The following is a 20,504-nucleotide window of genomic DNA, read 5'->3' as shown; positions in this document are numbered from 1 at the left end:
GGCACATGCAAAATGGGCAAAAATATCTACGTCATGCGGACACACAGAGATGCAGGAGAAAGAGACAGTCGCATAAGGAAATTCAGGGAAAAAAAAACGGAAAAAACACAGATTTAAGAAAAAAAAAAAACGAGAGGTCGTAAGTATGAAATCGGGAAAATGACAACAAATGAACAGAAAACGACGCGCACACACAAGCGTTGCAAGAAGAACGAAAGAAACATTTTCGTGATCGCAAATCGAGCTCGTGCTAAAGTACGCGCACGTCCGTTGCCCACGAACACACACGGCTTGTTCTCGCTCACTCGCTCATTCACTCCTTCTTTTTCACATTCGCGAATGAATATCGCTGTGCGCGACATTAATAAAGCCTACAAATAAAAAAAACCAACAATCCGCTCATAGCATAAGAACCGAAAATGGTTTGATGCATTTTATATGGTTTTCATATATATTTTGCATATGCTGCGCGTTCATAATTTCTTCTTCATTCATTCGTTGCGTACATGTTTGGCAAATATAAAGGAGTTATTTTGCCCACATAGACATAAATGGCATTCAAGTCGATTCCAAAAGGCGATATTGTCATACGTGCATATCGCAAAAAGAAAGTATTTGATCGAAATATTAATCGACGATGTGTTCGTTGGCTTTGCAAATAAATCGCATTTCGACTCTATCCACTTATAATTGAATATATAATTCAAATTGAGTGCAACTAATAAATATAGCACGCCTTTAAACCAGCCATTCGAATCGGATGATGACTTTCTTCCGTTTGCGCGGTGACGTACACAGATAACCTCATTGAAAGTTGTAATGCAAACGCATCATCACCGTTATTGTCATCATTTTTTTTTCTCTGAATGGTTCACTTCAATGCATTTGACCATTTTTCACTATAGAAAATTTTTGAAACATTTTTTTTTTGAAGATACATCCCACACACTTCTAAAACCGGTGCTTCCAATCGTTCAATTCTCGTTTTCAACGCTGACTATTCAAGACATGTAATTTTCTCCTATTCATATATGGTCCATAAACATCTAACAATTCTCTGGTTTTATCGTTCATCAACTCAATTTCAAAGAGTCTTTGTTTTCAATTTTAATTATTTTTCTCTTTTTTGACCCAGTTCTTGAATACGAGCCCCGACAATTTTCGACAAAAAAAAACACTGATCTTAATTTCTGATCATTAACAACAACAACAACAACAGCAGCAACAGAAGCAGCAAATGTTAAGTGTTAAAATGAAGGTAAATGTGTATAATCGATCTTTTGTAGGAGTCTGTGTGTGTATGCATGGATTATACGTTAAGTTTTCTATCAAAATTCATAATTTCGAGGCGTGTACATGTCTCAAATGTATTCTCCCAGTCATTTTGTTATGAGAAGAAAAAAACGCCGATAGACGTGAACATTCTGCTGTTTATTCTGTACACTTTACACGTTTTCCAAAGAGAAGGGAATGAAAGGAAATCAAAGTGTTTCCGGTTTGGTTAAGGGTTTCTTTTTTTTCTGCCTGGATATTTACTTAAACATTCCCTGTAATTGGTTTGGTGCGTTTGTACAGGAACATGATCGGTGCTTGAGGACTATATGTTGTGTGTGAGTGAGTTTTTTTTTCTCATCAATGAAAAATTTTGATGCAAGAGATAAAATGCGGTGTTTACCGATAGCTCGGTTATTAATGAGCCTCAGTAGGTAGTCTATAATGTTCTAATTGAGAGTAGATGAAAACAGTTGTTCAACGCAAAAAACACGACATCGTCGTCGGTGTTTTTGTCGCCAGTGAAAAGGCAAGATTTATTTAAAAAAAACGGCTCCGCTCAATATGTTTTTCTATGCATTTTTCTCTTCTTTCATCTTAATTCCATTTCATCGTTGAGTGTGTATTTTTTTTCTTTCCTGGATGGATTTTTTCCTGACTCCTGATTATTTCTCTCTTGTGAATTTGGAATGAATGGGGAATTGAGTTTGTGTGTGATAATGTCGTGTCCTATGCGGGATGTGCTATATGTAATTTCCTTGCTTTGATTTCTTTCTCTCTCTCTCTCTCTCTCTCTCTCTCTCTCTCTCTCTCTCTCTCTCCTTCCTTCTCTTTCCGCTCTTGATTTTTCTTTGTTTTGTGATGCGCATAGGAGGATATAGATTTGGAAGGAGGAAAAGCAGCAACAACAACAACGAAAACAAAATCAACAAAATCGAAAGACCGATGACAACAACAACAGGCGTGGGAAAAATGTATACATACAGAAAAAGAAACCACAAGCTGCACCATCGTTGCTGCCTAAAAGGCACTAATTGATAATCAGGATGTAGATGTGTTGAATGGTAAGTGGAAACATGCATTTTTAAACATGGTACGCACATATACACGCACACAAACGCACTCAACACTCGCTCGAGAGGCTTTCGTTCACTCGATTTTGAAATCGTTTTTTTAGCTGCTGCAGTGAATTTGTGAACATGCAACCGAAAACCTAGAGCACAAAGTGAAATTGATATTCACATCAATTTAACACACGGAAAAAGAGAATTTCGTTCGAAGCGAATGAAAAAGGCAGCAGCAGCAGCAGCAATAAACACTGCACGCACACATACACCCGCTCACGTTTCACATTTTCCAACTACAACCGGCTGCTTTTGTATTTTAGGCGAGAGGAAATGCCGTAGACACAAATGAATTTCAAATGTGCAAATTGGGCTCATAGAAATTAACATTCATCATCTATCAAAGAGCGCAGCTTATGGCCAAAACAATTTGTTGCTTTAGTCCCTTTTTCAGAATAATCAACCACACCAAAAATGAAATGCAGAGAAATCTCTTTTATGATGATTTTTGTTGTTGGTTTCATTTGTTTGGTTTTGAGTCGGTGTTTGTATGTGGTAATATATGATCGTGTCCGTGTGTCGATGGTTCATGGTGCGTTTTGCTACAATAGCATAAATTTTAATTTTTTTTTCTTTCTTTAAATATTCAATTGAAGTAGTCGCTCATTTGGAATTGGAATTGCGTTTGCGATGAAACCAGTGAATTGTTAATGCCATCACGAATTACCATTGTTATTGCTCAAAAAGTGTTCATGCCATTCGATATGGAATGTTTTGTTGTTGTTTTACATGAATTTGGTGTTTCTTTTCTATTCTATATCTATCTCTGTCTCTCTCTCACATACAGTGTGTGTCGAGAGTATTGTTTAGTATTGATACATTTTTAGATTCAACTTATGATAAATTCTCAACGGAAGTTTCGCGCGTGCATCCGCAACAGCTTTGAAAAAAGCCAGCTGAATAATTAATTAACATCGAACAACAACAACAACAAAATATGATGATATTTAGTTGCAAACGAAACGCGCGGTGACAATCATTTCGCTACATCCAAATAAAATGAGTACATTTGCCATTTATATGTGAAAATTGTATTCACGGCATCATTGAACTCAAGTACGCGCTCTCTGATCCACTCTCATTCTTTGATGTTGACAAATAAAAACAAAACATTCCGTATTTCGAAATTCAATTCACTGATACTAAGAGCCAAATTTAGCAGCACTCATTTCAAACGTATGATATACCACACTTGATTAGGTCAATAAATGATTATATGTGTTATGATCGAATTTATGATCATCATCCCGTAGACGTAATCGGTTATTATCGATTCGTCGATATAAATTGCAAACTTACTTGTCCATGACAGCGATTGTAAAATTGAAATAGAAAACAAGTACACCAATCTAATTCATATTTGAGTGCCATGCAAAATTGACCCTAACATGAAGCTTTCTAGCATTCTCTCTCTCTCTCTCTCTCTCGCCCATTTCGTGTCTATGTGCAAATAATGAATTCATCGGTAGTTCTATTCTATATTTATGTGATTAACATCAACCTTTTCCATATCATGGTTTTGTCATATTAAATGCGGATGTACTTTCCGGCATCAAAGAACAATTCGCTGTTTCCGACATAGCCGACACAGTTTTTCCTGAGAGATACAGCACTCAACGAAAATGTACACCAATTCAATGGGCTTTTTTTGTTGTTGTTGCTACTGCTGTTGTTGTAATTCCCCCGCTTTTCCCGTATTTCTCATATAACAACATTTCGTATTAGAACCATTTGATAGAATTACGCATAATACAAAGCATATCAAATGCATTTGCTGCTGCTGCTGTTGCTGCGACAATCAAAATGATCATCACGGCTATCGAAAAAAATCCATTGTACACATTTCTCACATGCATACATCAAATATATATATATATATATTTAAAGTGATTTACAATGGGCTGAAAAATGTAAAAAAAGCCGGCAAACTCTATCCACTGAAACTATGAATGATTTTTGTAATGTGTTATCAGTTCCAAGTAAAGCAAAGCAAATAGCACAACATAATTGCCCAATAATTTCAATGAATGTATGGCGTTTGTTGCGTACTGCTGTTCTTTTTTCTCTCGTGGTGTCGCTCTCTATCGTTATAAATTAGTTGAAATTTTATTGAAGAAATGTTTTGAACTTTGACACATTATCACCTGGGATATGCCAATGTTGTTCGTATTGTTTTTACATATAAATAGACCTGTCGTCATTTAGCCTGAAAATTCTCCGACGCCAACCAATTATCGGTCAATATGCATGCAAAATGAAATTGATTTGGGTGAAAATTTCGCATCGATCGATCGGATTTCGTTTGAAAGCGAGCGAAAGAACGGAAAAAAGGCTGGTCGGCTGAATTTTGTGCTGTCGGTTTTTTCTTTCTACTTTTTTCTTATTCGCGTACATTTCGGGTTGGCGGAGCTGTTAATGAAAATTTTCACTGCTTTGCAAAATATTTTTCGTTATATTGTTGAATGAATAGATGTTGGTTTTGTTAAGCCGTACACATGCACAACAGATGCATATTTTAATGAAAGAATGAGTCTCGGTCCATGGAATAATACGGTATGGTGATATGCATATATATATATATATATATTTATTTGGCTTTGACAACAGAAAAACTCGAAAGTAGAGACAGCGAAATAGTGTGCGAGTGGAAGAGAGGACGTGTGCGTGCGTCTGTGATCATTAGATGACGGATGTTGGTGGGTGTTTTAAAGAGTTGCTTTCAATGAATTTTTTTTTCACACAGAATGCGAGCAAGAGAGAGATAGAAAGAATAAATTACTGCAAAGAATTCGGTGAACTAGATAGTACAGAATGAATGGTAATGCTGTTGCTATTGTAATACGAGCGAGAGACAAAAAAATACCCACCACACAAAACGTATACATTCGGCTTATTGCATAAGTATTTATTTCAGTTAAAATTATAATTATTGGCCATAATACTTATCAGTGTTGCTCTTTTTGTTGCTGAATAAATCCGCGGGCAAATGTGCTAGCCCAAGTGCGCGCGCACGCTTGCACGCTCATTCGCTCAAGCACATTAATTTCACACAAAAACGTCAATTCCTTTTATTTTCGTTATTCTATCTGTGTCGTATATAGATAGTGATTAAGTGATGTGCATTGTCTAAAAACCGAATTGTTCCTCCCTGATGCTGATTATCGCTGGAAATATGTTTATTATCGTCATCGTATTAATAGCTCGTTTATTACTGTTATTTTTGGAACCACAAATTATGGTCAATCTCTCTCACTGTCTCGCTCCCGCTCGCGCATTCGCATGCGACCAGTGTCGCCGATTCAAACGAATTCGCATTCAGATATCAAAATGAATGAATGAGTAAATTAAATACACATACAATGAATTAAATGATGAATAATATCTATAGCAAATACTCTCGGAACATCGCAGCGTACATATGTATATAAATACAACCGACAATATAAAGCAAAAAAAAAAATCAACAACATATATGTATGTACAACTGTACGCGAATCGCTGTCGGTTGGTATGGCGACGAAATAGGTCAATTTCAGCATTGATTCAGCAAATCATATGCCCCAATGAGCCAAACACGTGCAATTATTGTGTTTAGTAAATTTTTTCCCAAATCGTGCACAATTTTTACACTTATTGTGCCCAGAAACAAAATTTTATCTAAATAGGCCCGAAAATTGCAAAATTTTTGCACTTTTAGTGTTACATTTAGCATTACATTAAAATATGCATAAAATTCAAACATTTAGCATTACATGTGTTCATTGGGGCGCATCAATTCGAATTCTTCTAAAATGTTATTAATGTAAATAGCCTCTTGAGTTTTGAATTATTGTTTTCATCCTGTCTCTTTTGACAATTTATTAAATACCATCACTAACACCACCGCCGCCGCCGCCGCCGCCACCACTACTACCATCACAACCAAAAGGAATGAATATGCATTTATATGAGAAGGAAATAATATCAGGCTAAAGAAGAATTGGCGGGAATGCAATTTTTCGCAATACTTGTACAGTGTGCAAAAAAAGTTTTCGGCCACTTAGAAAAAATTTATATTTTCGGTTTTTTTCGTGTTATAAATGATAAACACCGAACTATTTTCTATCAATTCGTTAAGTTTATAATCTGGTCTTATAAATTCAGGCCAATTCCGGAAATATTTAACATGATTTTTGCATTTTCTGTAGCCATGTTTATTGAGAGGTCGAAATTGTGCGCAAAGAAAGTATTCGGCCAAACCGATTTATTTGAGAATTTCTACGACAATTGTTATGAAATATGAACACAGACGATGTGAAAAACGATGAATTACTAACGTTTTCAGTGATTTCAAGCCATTTCACGAGTTTTCAAACATTTTGTGTCAGCTGCAGGGTGAAATTTGGCCGAATGGTAGTGGCGCCGGCCAAGCGAAGATCTGACGCCACTAGAAACTAATTTTTTGTGATAAATCTTCATGTTGAGCTATATGATCGTGAAATAGCATAAGTATTTAACAAAAATCAATGAAAACAATAAAAAATTTCTGAGAAATTTGCGAAAATTAGGCCAAAATATGGCCAATGACTAGCGTTTGGCGGCTCTTTATTCACGAAAGCGGCCATTTTTCGGAGACGTCGGAATTAGTTTATGTTCAAATTGATAGTTATAATATGAATTAGGTCTTATTCTATAATTTTAATACAGTTTTAACCATTTCTAAAAAAGCTTAACATGTAGAGAGACCACTTTATAGTCCATGAACAAAAATTGGCAATAATTAGAAATGGAAGGCATATGAAGTTCAGACTATTTTCACTCCTTAGTGGTACACCGTTAAATTTATGATTAAACAAGATTGAAAATGAAGTAGTTCATAGGAATTAGCATGATGATATGCACAAATCCAATTTTTTTAAATCAAAAATTGTCATAAAGAGAAAACCAAACTTTTCATCAGTTGCCAATTTTTGTTCATGGACTATTTAGTGGTCTCTCTACATGTTAAAATTTGTTAGAAATGGTTGAAACTAAATTAAAGTTCTATAACTTCTATAAGACCTAATTCATACTATAACTATCAATTTGAACATAAACTAATTCCGACGTCTCCGAAAAATGGCCGCTTTCGTGAATAAAGAGCCGCCAAACGCTAGTCATTGGCCATATTTTGGCCTAATTTTCGCAAATTTCTCAGAAATTTTTTATTGTTTTCATTGATTTTTGTTAAATACTTATGCTATTTCACGATCATATAGCTCAACATGAAGATTTATCACAGAAAATTAGTTTCTAGTGGCGTTAGATCTTCGCTTGGCCGGCGCCACTACCATTCGGCCAAATTTCACCCTGCAGCTGACACAAAATGTTTGAAAACTCGTGAAATGGCTTGAAATCACTGAAAACGTTAGTAATTCATCGTTTCACATCGTCTGTGTTCATATTTCATAACAATTGACGTAGAAATTCTCAAATAAATCGGTTTGGCCGAATACTTTCTTTGCGCACAATTTCGACCTCTCAATAAACATGGCTACAGAAAATGCAAAAATCATGTTAAATATTTCCGGAATTGGCCTGAATTTATAAGAACAGATTATAAACTTAACGAATTGATAGAAAATAGTTCGGTGTTTATCATTTATAACACGAAAAAAACCGAAAATATAAATTTTTTCTAAGTGGCCGAAAACTTTTTTTGCACACTGTATATATAGGTAAGTAAAATGAACGGCACAATGTCTGACTCCAATAAGTGCATATAACATTTTCAGATCATCATTTGAATCATTGCATCGAATGGATGTGTTTACAAAATAAATCAACACCCACGACGAAAGCGAAACACTTTCTTAAATTTATGTATGCAATACACGAAATTTATCGCTGCAACAACAACAACAGCCGCGCGTACGTCAGAACAAACAAGCAACAAAACAGAGAAGAGTGAAAAAACACAGGGATAATCAAATGAAAATTGCATCGCAAAAAAAAATACTTTTATTTCTAATTATCGACTTTGTTACGAAGTAAATTTTTTAATTGCAATTTTATAGCCGCATATTCTTTGCGATTTGCCAAATTCAAATTCTCCTCTCCATCAATGGAATGATCATACAATTCTTCGCCGTAATGTTTATGCCAATCTGAAAATGGAAACGAAAAAGTAACAAAAATGAAGTAAACATTTCGAGAGAGAAAAATGTGAAAGAAAAGCAAACAATTCAACAACTCACTTCGTTTGAAATGTTTCGAATCGAATTTCAGCCAAATGGTGTAACGAAAATCGGTTGTTCGCAATGAATAGCCCATGATTTTTATGTATTTCAGACGTGGCTTATCACTGTCCGGAAGTTGCGTCGGAAAAACGCCAGGTCGAGGATATTGACTGATTGCAAACTGAGCCCACGATGTGTTTAATGGCATTCCAGCTGAGAAGTAACGAGCCAGACTCTTACCTTCGGTGCATGTCGACTGCTTGAAATGACTTTTCCTGCATGACTGTTTATTTTTTGTTTTATTTTTATTTCAAGTTTTTTTTCTTTGTTATTATCAATTTTGTGTCTGAAAACAGAAACACGTTTAAGAAAAAAAAAACAATAGAATTTCGAGATACGTTACCTTTATTCCGGGCAATGTCGCCAAATCGACGAGCGTCGGAAATATGTCGACAAGTTCAGCAAATTCATTGACTTTTAACATTTTCGATAATGGGTGTGCCGGCGAATATATGATCAATGGCACACGTACACCAATTTCAAAATTTGTATATTTCGCCCATTCAGCGTGTTCGCCCAACGAATACCCATGATCGCTCGTCAATGCGATGATTGTATTTGAAAAGTCCACACTTTTCAGTAAATCACCGATCAAATCGTCAACATATGTTACAGCTGTATAGTAGGCCTGTCGAATGTGATATGCGAACGTCTTCTCCATCGGACCAAACGGAAACGATATGTTCAACTTTTGAACATCGTCTCGCAACCGTATATCGTTGTATGGGTTAAAGGCGACAGTCGGCAAATTGTATGGCACATGAATGAAATCGTTTTTGTGGAATTTATCAATGGAGTGATAACGTAAGTATTTACTGGGAAAACGGAATGGAATATGCGGCTTATGCAGGCCAATCGCTATGAAATACGGTGCCGGTGCTTTATTCACGCTTATGGTGTTTAATAAACGTTTTGCTTCAGCAATTGACTGAATGTCGGGCAAAGTGTGCTCAGGTTGACTTTTCACATTTATCGGACAGACGAGATTTGTTTGCAATTTTTTCGTTGTCTTATCAAAGCAGACGGCATCATTCATATACTGTTCGGTGGATGGATGAAACGTTTCATTGGACCAGCTCAACGGAAAGTCATCATTGAAATTGCTTGAAGCGCCTGGATGAAATACTTTGCCAATTGAAAATGTTTCGTATCCGTGATCCTTAAAATATTGTGGTATCGTCGTAAAATTGCCCACAGACCTGCGCCAGTAGCTGTAAAAATCGTACAGATGAGTAGTATCCGGTCTTCGACTTGTTAACATTGAGTTTCGACTTGGTGCGCACAAGGCTTGCTGCGGATATGTTGTTAATGTTTTTTTTTGTTGGTTTAGTTTTGTTTCTTTGTACATTTTCATTTTGCTTATGTTTCATATTTCTTCTAACAAAAGTGTGTGTTTGTGTGTGTGTCATCATCAACGACTCAGGTAGAGTGTATGACGAATGTGTATATTGTTGTTGTTGTTATGTTATTTTGGTTTTATTTCTGTTACCTGTGCATAGGTTCGTTGAAATAGCGCACTTTTCTTAGCCAATCGGTCTATGTTCGGTGTAACGGCGAGCAAATCGTCATAACAACCTAACGAGGGACGTAAATCATCAACAATTATAAACAGAACATTTTTCTTACTGGCATTTGTTGAATGAGCACAAGATGTGAATGTAGCAAACTGTAGAAGAAATAACAGCCGCATCAGCAACGGTGTCAGTATCATTTGCGAGGCATTAAACATCGTTCACTGTATTTTTCTCTCTCTCTCTCTCTCTTTTTTGTCTCTCTGTCCCTTTCTATCGAAAAATCAAATGAAGCAAAAACGAATGGATGATGTGAGTAAAGAAAAAAAGAATTAGATAATTGCCGATTTCTTGCTTTGCCTTCGCTATTGAGTGTGTGTGCAATGTGAAACAGTTTGTTGTGACTTCATATACGCAACTCAGAATTTACGACGAGAAACGACACCAACACCATCAAAGCACTCGGCGAAAAAAAGCATTGAACCGTCCGATAGTACTCATTCATTCATTCAAATTCTAAAAATAGGATGGAAGACATTTTTGTTGTCTGTCATTTTTCCTTAGCGGCCAATGCACACGAACGATGTCGATAGGGACACATGTCCCAAGTACTAATGTGTCAGACAACACTTGTGCTCTTGTTTTCATAATGCATCGTATCACATGCAAGTGTCTCCGTCTTTAGGATCATTCGTGAAACACATTTGAAAACAACTTGTTCTGTCGCGCTCCATCTTCGATGTCGTACACTGATTTTTTGTGTTATTTTTCGTTGCTTTGGCAATTCGCTTTTCCTAACGTGCATCTTTGTCAGCAATCCAATTCAACAACCATGAAAATCGTTCCATTTTTACATCAAACTTGTCGTAATTCAATATATCCACAAAGTAACGTACGCCGATTCCCAGTGCCAGACCATTTGATTGCTTGGATTGAAAAATATGACGAATACAAGCCAGAATTCTATGAATCACCGGGACTTATCGGCAAACCATGGGCCGATCCATCAATCAGTGAGTACAATTAATATTGACATCAATACTCATCAACAATGTAAAATTCTTTGGAAACAATATCACAACAGATGATGTCGACTTTCATCCAAAATGGAACGCAATCGATGGTAAAATTGATCGCACTACATTCCATGGCAAATATGAAATTCGGGACAATTATCCATTGAATGTGGCCGGTCGCACTGGAATTACGGGCAGAGGATTGTTGGGCCGTTGGGGTGTCAATCATGCAGCCGATCCAATTGTTACCAGGTACGAATGAATGACATTTATATCATTTTGCGTTGCAAATTACAATGTACAACACTTTTGATTTCATATCAATTCAGATGGAAACGAAATGTCGACGGGACAATCGTAGAGAATGTATCATCGGGAAAGTAATAAAAATAGAACACGATAAGAAATGTATTGATATAAAGCCGAAATGATTAATACTTGGTTTGATTTTCAGAAATATACTACAAATGGTGGCCATTCAACGACGCGATAATCACCAGTGGGCAATACCGGGTGGAATGGTTGATGCTGGCGAAAAGGCAACCGCTACCTTAAAACGTGAATTCATTGAAGAGGCCATGAACAGCAACAAGAGTAAAGTCAAGAACCGCTTACCTTTTTTAAAACTTTCTATAATGAATTTTCTTCTTGCAGCTCATGAAATTGAACAATTTTTCGATGAGAAAGGAATCGAGGTTTATTCTGGTTATGTTGATGGTAATTATGGTTTATTGCACTAGATTTCAATGGGGTGTGCAAATTCTATAGCCGTCATGTTATTTCTTCTAATTTTATACATTCTTAGATCCTCGAAACACCGATAATGCCTGGATGGAAACGACAGCGTACAATTTCCACGACGATTCCGGCGACACATTAAATCACATCAAATTTGAAGCGGGCGATGATGCTGGCAGCGTCAAATGGCTGGATGTAGATGAGCGTAATAAATTGTATGCCAGCCATCAAGACATTGTAAAAAGAGTGGCCACACGTTTAAATGCCCATTGGTAGATTATAAATCATATTCCATAAGGGACTAAAAAAACCAAACAAACAATTGTGATTGAAATAATTATTTTTATTTTATTATTATTTGTTTCAATATGAAGTTACAGAACATTATTTGATTTCTAAATCTATATTTCATTGTCAAATAAACCATCAAATACTATCTCAAATCGCATTTAAATGATCTCTTCCAACTCTTTAACTGAATGCATTAAACGTTTTTTTTCTCTCTTAAATTTCACATCGATTCAGTGGTAATAGAGGGAAAAACGATGAAGCATTTTAACAGGACATTTTTTTTTCTTGTTTACGCTATATTTGATGTCGAATGGGAATTCGCAACCAATAACAATTGCCTAGGTACTAAATGGGAACAAAAATCATTTTTGGTCACACTCTTGTGAGAATAAACTCACAATTACTTCTTCTTCTTTTTTTTTACTCAAACTTGTCCATTTTTTTCAATTTCCAAACAGAATAAAATATTTATTGGTTGATCGACCTTTTTCCACTCGACTGAACATGTTAACTAAATGTACCGAATAATAATCTTAATTGAAAAATTTAATTTCTGCAGAACAAAAAGCAATCATTAAATGACGATGTTTTATTTTTTGAGTTCAACATATAAAATAAATAAGTAGGTGCAATAAAAAAACTGGCAAAAAAAATTCCTTGTAAATTTCATCAAATGAACTGAGAAAAGAAAAATATCACAAACTTTTATTTTAACAAAACGAAATAAAATAGAAATATATGTATATGTATATGTATAAATGTGTATAGTGTATATCATAAAAAAAAAGAAGAAAATAATGCACGAGACAAAAAAAAAACGTGTGTTCGAGCATTAAGCAAACGCTAACAAGAGTTAGTAGTCATATACAGTATTTCAAACACTCTTTTGACTATAAAAAAGATATAAAAAGAACCAATTGAATTTAGTTGTTGTTGTTTTTTTGTGTAAATTGTAGTTCTTATGTCTAATTTTAAATTTGTTTTTATAGCTTTAGCTAAAGATGAACTAGGATCTTAGCCCGTTATTTTGTGATTCGTTTGACTGTTGTCCGTTCTCTTTCTTTTAATTTTTGGTTTTCAATCTAAAAAAAACACTAATTCTTCTTCTTCTCTTTCGGTTGTGATGACTTGAGGCGCTATTTCGTTTACGCATTTCTTGTTTCTATTATCTAGTAAACAAGCAGTTGGTTTTTGTACATGGTTCTGTCCATTAAAATCTGGTTATGTATACTTTTTGGTTTATTTGTTTGTTTTGTTCGTGTGGTGTTCAGCCAGTCGCATGTTTTTGTCCGACTAATTCCCAAAAATCAATCAAATCGATACTTGTGCATTTGTTCCCCTTCATTCTCTGTCTTTCACTCTTTCACTTTCTCGTTTACTCGCAACCGTTTGCATTCGCTTAAAAATTACAAATTACTTTTTTGGTATGCGTCTCGGTTCGTCGTCATCACTGTGCTCCTCTTGCAGTAGCAATGAGTCGGGATGTCGTACGGCGCCCGGTTTTTTATTGCGTTGCCAAGTGAACACTTTGGCCAGTTGCATGAATTTCTTGCGCGATCGTTTGCCCATGTGTTTTAATCGCTCTGTAAACACTAAATCCTCAACGTTACGTCCTTTCTCTTGTTGCTCCTTCTCTAATGCTAACATGAATTCTTGATTCCATCGCAATTCATTCATAAACTCCTCATTTTGTAGCATTATAGCGAATTGTTCGTCGGGAATGTCGAAGTCCGTGCGATTCTATGCGAATTAAATTCGATTAAAATTCAGTAAATGAAAAACGCTAGAGATGCAGTGCATGTCATTTGCATCGGCGGAATACTTACTTCGTTTGGTGTTAATCTTAAAAAGGATGGCGGCAATGGACACAATAATGGTGGATCCCATCTGTTTGTATTGGATTTAATGGGTCGAGCGCTACCGGATGATGTGGCCGCTGCCGAAATCGATGGACATTTCACTTTTGGCGACGCACCAGTTACTCGGTTCGTTGATGTCGACACATTTGTTGAGCTAAGCGGTACAATTAAATCCTCTTCTACAATTCCCGATTTATTTTGCACTCTCTGTGACGGTGAGGCACTTTGCTCCAATTCATTACGAAGTTTTTCGTTCTGAAAAAAAGAAAAAAAAAATGAAACCAAATCGAAACGATGTGTTTTCTGTTCTTGTTGTTGGATGTGTCGTAACAAGATTGAAAAAAAGGGGCTGATAACAAACCTGATTATCGGTTGACATCGCTAACAGTTGATCGATGGTCGCATCGACGGCTCCCTGATTCGCACGTAGCACAGCCTCAATCACATCTCGTTCCATATCAGGAAACATTGTCTTAAAATCGGACATTGCTTGCGCAAATTCCAATTGCAACGTTGATGCCATTTCTTATTTTCTTATTGGGCAAATAGGTTAGAGAAAAATGGTATTCACTCACAAATGCAACCACACACAAAAATAGATTTTCGAATCAAATCGAAAATGAAAGCAACGGAGAAAGAAAAACAGTTGAAAGGAAAAACAACGACGCAGAAACAGAAATATTAAATCACGATCAAATTGCGAATGTTTCTTTAATCAGACAATTAATGACACTGGCCATAACAGAACAACAAAATCATATGGCAAACTCGGGAGGCTGTGTCTGATTCGATTGGTGGTGTAAACAATTGGGCGTTTGAATGAAGAAAAAAAAAACAGAAATTTCACACTTTGTTTACGTGAGATTTGTATTTGCAGTGGTTTCTTGTCTTTTGGTTTCGTTTCAAATTCGCAAACAAAACAATACACGATTTGCTGCCGTGAGATTCAAATGGCGATTTATTTCGTGTCAACGAATTGACATCCGTTCAAAGTGATTGCAAGTTGATTTCCATTTTAATTACCGAATAAACGAAATTGTCTATGTAATCATGAACTTGTTCTTCGTGCACCGCAGACAGCCATGACTACTGATGTGTGTTTCGTTTTTTTTCGCTTCTTTTTTTTGTTGTATTGTGTGTCCCTTTTTCTGAATGAATATATAAAATTTATCACACAAAATTACGGGCTCAACGCAATTGACAGCTGTTTTGTGCTTTTGCAATTGGTTACTCCGACAATGAAAGCTTACTCAGACGATGAGTGCGTCCAATGTGCCACACACACACACACACACACACACACATCAAATACAATCTCGCGCGCATTTTTCAAAATCGAACCATTGATACAGTGGTTTATCGCAGACTAAATTATTACTTACGTAAATTTTCGTACAGCATGGACAGAATTCGTGGCGGTGAGTTTGGACGATGATTTTGCATGAATTTCAAATGAACTAATTTATTTTAATATTTATTCAATGTTTCAGAATGCATTAATTTGCACTTACAATTTTTGTTTTCTTTATTTTTGCATATTTCACGTGCTCAATTCATAAATAAATAAAATGTTTGAGACAAAAGAAAAAAATAAAAAAGAGACACAATTCGAGAAGATGCTTGTTTGTTTTAAGTGAGTGAATATTTCTTTTTTTAGTTTTTTTTTTGATCTTTTTGTGTGTATCCTTATATGCTATAAATAAATGTATACTGCTGTGGTAATTAACGTACAATATAAATACATTTTTATAAATTCATTCAACAATTACAAAATGAAATGTGCCTGTGAACATTATCGCCGAACATTTATTGGTTTTTATCTCTTTAATTATGCGATTACGTTATCTATGATTACTGAAGAGTATGTATAGGGAAAGAGAGAGAGAGAGGGATGAGTTTTGAAGTCCACATTGATTCGCCAAAAAAAAAATATTGGTATTCACGTGATCATCATAAAGTAGATTATGCCAAAACGATTTGATTTTTCAATTAAGATGTTGTTGTTGTTGCTGCTTGTTTGTGAGTAGTAAAATATAATTTGGCGATAAATGTATTTGGATTGCCGTTGATGTTTGTTCGCGGTCAACATCCAAATTCTCAACAATTCAAAGGCTGCATCAGATTTTAATATTTTTGATTGTAAGTATCTCGTTTACGGCCCATGTTACAGATCTTAAAGTGGCAGATTGTCATATCTAAAATGATTTTGAGGGGGGGGGGGGGTTAATTACAATTAACCACAAAATTCTCCAAGTTTTTTCATTTGTTATTTTTTTGTAATTGCAAGATTTCAAGTCTTTAGATATGATTTTTTTGAGCGAAACATAATCTCACGAATTAAAAAGTTTTGAGTAGAACAGAAAGACTTACGGTAATGTGAACCACTTTTCTTGTATAATGGCCCTTTAGGATCATCATTGGTCAATGCCTGTGCAACTGGTAATGGTTCTGATTCTGGGTATTCGATGGCTTTTAATTCGTCCACTCGGTTATTGCTCATCTCTTCGTGTGATGGTTTCTCGTAAACATGTACATAGCCTGGAACTGGTGGAGCCTGTTCCAGATCAAGCATTGGATATGGCCATCCTTCCATGTAACGCTGGTATTCTTCATATGTCTACAAATGAATGGGCAAAATCATGGCAAAATCGATAAATTTCGATAAAAACAAAAACTAATTTGAAATTGAATGAGAAATCGATTTAAAAAAAATATCAGAAAAAAGGTAATATTTACAAAGACCAAAGTCTTAAACTCAAATATAGAATTAAAATTAACTGCAATTGAAGCAAGAAGAGTAAAAAAATAAAGGATTTCAAGAAAAAGAGACTTACCATTTTATTTTGTAATCGTTCGGCTTCCATGTTTTTCAGCATTTCAGCTGGCAGCATGGATGCTGAGCGCGCAACGACAATGCGAGCATTTACAATCATTGCAAATGCTATTGTCAAAACGATGGTGAGGTGTGCGGACATCTTCAATCGAACTGAAAGAATCAAATCACAACCATAATTAAGATTAAACTAAGAATGTATAAATGTGTGAAGGAGTCGGGAATGGAGATGTGTGTGTGTGTGTGTGTGTGTGTGTGTTTGCTAGTGTCTGTCGTTAGTAAAATCGTTATAGCTCAAAATAACACCAGTAAGAAAAAGGGATGGAGTATAAACGAACGAAAATGATTAGGAGGTTGGGAAAATGTGCATAAATGTGAACCCATTAGAGCGCACACACTATCTGCATTCGAATCGGAAAATAAAACGAGAGAATTATGACAATTTCTGCGGCAAATCATCCGTACACACATTCAATGTAGGACGACGATAATTCACAATAACAATAACAAAAATCTAATAATCATATTCCACTTTAACGATCATCTAACGGTCTTTTGCAATGCGTTCGAAAAGAAATAAGAAACAATCGAACGAACGAACGAACGAACAGCTTGTTCCGACGTCGTTATTACGACATCTTTTCTAACACGCTCACTAATGTGCGCGTCGTTTCGAAACATTACGTCTATAGCGTGTAATGATTTCACGTACTTTCTAGATTTAATCACAACTCAGATTGATGTACGAGCGTATTATATTTGTTTCTTGTCGAGTGCAAGGATTATAAACGACATCAATCGCTTGTTATCAGCAAATTAAATGGACTCTCTTCTCAATGCCATTTCGGGTTATGTTTTGAAAAATTAAAATGACTTGCAATAACACACTGTGCAACAACTGCGCGCGCCAATTTGTACTCATTCATAAAATAAATTTCCATTAAAAATTAAATGCATCGATTGGTGTTAGAAACGGCGAAAAAAAAAATAAACGCCAATATGATGAAACATCCAAAATCCCCAAGTGTCTAGAATCTAATCATTGCGGTTATTGCTCTACAGCAGTAGCATAGTTGTTACTGGGAATTATATGTCAATGTTGTGTAAACAAAAACGTTTTTTTTTTGTTCGCGGGAAATTATTTTTTTTTTTCGTTTAAAGAGTCAAAGAGTACACAGGTCACTATGCAATAAAATAGCAGAACAAAAATTCATTCACTTATCAGAATGGAGAGAAGAAAAAAAAGATGTTGCGAAAAAAGGTATGTCTTTTCGATAGAAGTATGGAAAAATCCACAGAATTCGGAAAGAGCGGTTGAGTGAACGTTGCCGAGCATTCTAGACACTTGAGTACCGATGACGATGCAACAAATGATTGAATCGTATGTTTTATTTGCTACGATTTGATCAAAGTGTGTGGTGGTCGCGATTACAAACTTCGAACAAAATCAAGCAATTCATTTATCATGTGAATAAACAACGAACGAAGAAAAAAAAATCGAATGACCATTTCGATTAGGATAGTAATGTGCGAGAAAGAGAAATTCTGTCTGCCCAGAATTGTGCCAATTGTGGGGCAAAGGAAAATGAACGATAATTACACATACCACAAACAAATAATGAATATCGTTCGACGTCTATGGAATCTAATTAAAATTAATTTTAGCGATGAAATAATTTCAATTTCTTCGTCACTTTGTATATGTATTGAGCTTTGATCGTCGCAATGTTAATCGAGTTGACACTTGTTTTAATCGTTACAGCAAGGAATAATGACGCGTTCGCTGAGAAATTGCCTTTATTCAAAAATGAACAGTGGAAAAAAAGCGAAGCTCTTGATTCACGGGGAAAATCGCACTTTGATTTTGAAACTTTTCTATAACGTTGTATAATTGTTTGGCGCGCGAGAGTCTGTATACAGCACTTGTTCGACGTTGTTCAAGGGTCGAATGCAAATGAAGCATGTCAGGAGTTCGAGTGCGCTTTTATAGCAACAGGTAAACGGATTGGATACAATGGAAATGGAGCATTGTATAAGTTAGAATTGGATGAAATGAAGAAAAAAAACAACGAATTAAACAGTACAACAATTCGTACGTAGCGGTATTCTGGGCTGTCATAGCCAACATGACATTCTATAGTACGTCATGTATTTTACCAGGTTCTTCTTTGTCACTAAACGAAAAAAAAAACTGAAAACAAAACGATCCGACTAATTGAAAAACAAAACGTCGAGAAAATTCGAATTTTACATTTGTCAACCTTTGCAATTGCGATTGAAAGTGCATTGCGAAACGTAATTGTAAGACAATAGAATTATACTCACGTTCCAGAGAATGCGGGATATCCTCAAAAATTGCGGTATGAAATATTTTCCTTTGGGTGATTTCGATGCAGTTTTGTTCCTTTATTTCGTAAGGTAATTAAAACACCGATGCGTACTAATCGTTCTATGGTTTGTTTTTCCTCTTCTTTTTCTTCCCTTTTCTTCTCGATAATTTTCATAAATAAACAAAACACTAGCCAACTACGCGTGATTCTTTGTCGATTCGTTTACTAGTTTTTTTTCTTCTTCTCTCAAAACGTTGTATAGAGAGCACGTTTCGATTCGTATAGTTTTGTTTGACAAAACGTTGAATATATATATATGTCCAAAGGAATAATGTGTGCGCTTCACTCAAAATATGGTTTACAATTGAGTCATTGATCACACATTTGCAAATATTTATAGGAGGAGCGGTTTTCGCATCGCATTCGTATCAATCAATGGCGTGAGATTGCGTTTACCAATTTTGTTAAAAGATTTCTCACACAAACATTTAACTCAAGTATTTAGCATCACAAGTCAATACATTATCAGTTGAGCAGATATACGCGCGCGGCACACAGGCTCTCACTCCTAATTGGATGAGGATGTGAGCGAGATGCGAGAAAGACACGAACAAAAAACAACTTATGTTTGTGCGACATTTGATTGCTTATATTTAATCGTGTATTTGTTTGAATCAACTGTGTACTAACAACAACAAATGCAATCCTTTTGTTTTTCTTGCCTTTTTTTTCCTTGTCCGTTTCCGTTGGCAAGATAGAGAGCGATGAACAGATGCAAATGAGTCAGAACAAAGAAAAGTCATTCAGTATTGATTCGTTTTGGGTTAGTTTGGATGGATCAGCCAGGGGTGTGATAATACATGTACATAGGATCTCAATCATTTCCATTGACTAGTTTCGTCAAAAGAATATTACCGAGATATTTAATGAGAATATTCAACTTCTTCTTCTGCTTTCTCTCTTTCTCGTATACCATTGATAATTCTTGGAGAGTTCTCTTTTTTTTTCATCGTACCCATTATAAAAATATAAACACCGCATCGATGCGAGATAACGTAAGCAATATTCTCAATCAACTGGTAAATATAATTATGATGCGGCCCAATGCCGAATCTTATACACACCATTTTTTGTGTCTTCTTTTTTTTCGTTCTCTCTTAAAATGTTGCCTGTTTTGTCATCTCACTCTCTGGTCTTCCTTTATCATATGCAAATGACGAGCACTTACCTTATCACAAATCGTATTTTAATAACGCAATATATCTTCACCCCG

At 35.6% G+C, this 20,504-nt stretch overlaps 3 protein-coding genes across 3 annotated transcripts; 1 reads left to right on the top strand and 2 right to left on the bottom strand.

Moving 5' to 3' along the window:
• Nucleotides 1–8,299: 8,299 nt before the first annotated feature.
• On the bottom strand, nt 8,300–10,642 carry LOC129577752 (iduronate 2-sulfatase). The gene is made up of 4 exons (XM_055465262.1): nt 10,143–10,642; nt 8,997–9,944; nt 8,612–8,876; nt 8,300–8,521 (listed from the first exon to the last, which is right to left on the bottom strand). Exons 1-4 carry the CDS (start codon nt 10,380–10,382, stop codon nt 8,382–8,384), a joined length of 1,593 nt encoding a protein of 530 aa, XP_055321237.1. The 5' UTR covers nt 10,383–10,642; the 3' UTR covers nt 8,300–8,381.
• Nucleotides 10,643–10,846: 204 nt separating this feature from the next.
• Nucleotides 10,847–12,361, top strand: LOC129577753 (ADP-ribose pyrophosphatase, mitochondrial). The gene is made up of 6 exons (XM_055465263.1): nt 10,847–11,177; nt 11,249–11,432; nt 11,510–11,560; nt 11,635–11,774; nt 11,835–11,897; nt 11,986–12,361. Exons 1-6 carry the CDS (start codon nt 10,904–10,906, stop codon nt 12,192–12,194), a joined length of 921 nt encoding a protein of 306 aa, XP_055321238.1. The 5' UTR covers nt 10,847–10,903; the 3' UTR covers nt 12,195–12,361.
• Nucleotides 12,241–19,617, bottom strand: LOC129577754 (CUE domain-containing protein 1). The gene is made up of 6 exons (XM_055465264.1): nt 19,227–19,617; nt 16,903–17,054; nt 16,439–16,685; nt 14,430–16,263; nt 14,036–14,323; nt 12,241–13,949 (listed from the first exon to the last, which is right to left on the bottom strand). Exons 4-6 carry the CDS (start codon nt 14,589–14,591, stop codon nt 13,623–13,625), a joined length of 777 nt encoding a protein of 258 aa, XP_055321239.1. The 5' UTR covers nt 14,592–16,263; nt 16,439–16,685; nt 16,903–17,054; nt 19,227–19,617; the 3' UTR covers nt 12,241–13,622.
• Between the last annotated feature and the right edge of the window lie 887 nt (nt 19,618–20,504).

This window comes from Sitodiplosis mosellana, unplaced genomic scaffold (genome assembly GCF_009176505.1).
Source record: "Sitodiplosis mosellana isolate CC-2019 unplaced genomic scaffold, AAFC_SMos_1.0 Smas_scaffold_6226, whole genome shotgun sequence".
Classification (NCBI taxonomy): Eukaryota; Metazoa; Arthropoda; class Insecta; order Diptera; family Cecidomyiidae; genus Sitodiplosis; species Sitodiplosis mosellana.
Note: the sequence above shows the minus strand (reverse complement) of the source record. Positions and strands in the feature narration are given on the sequence as shown.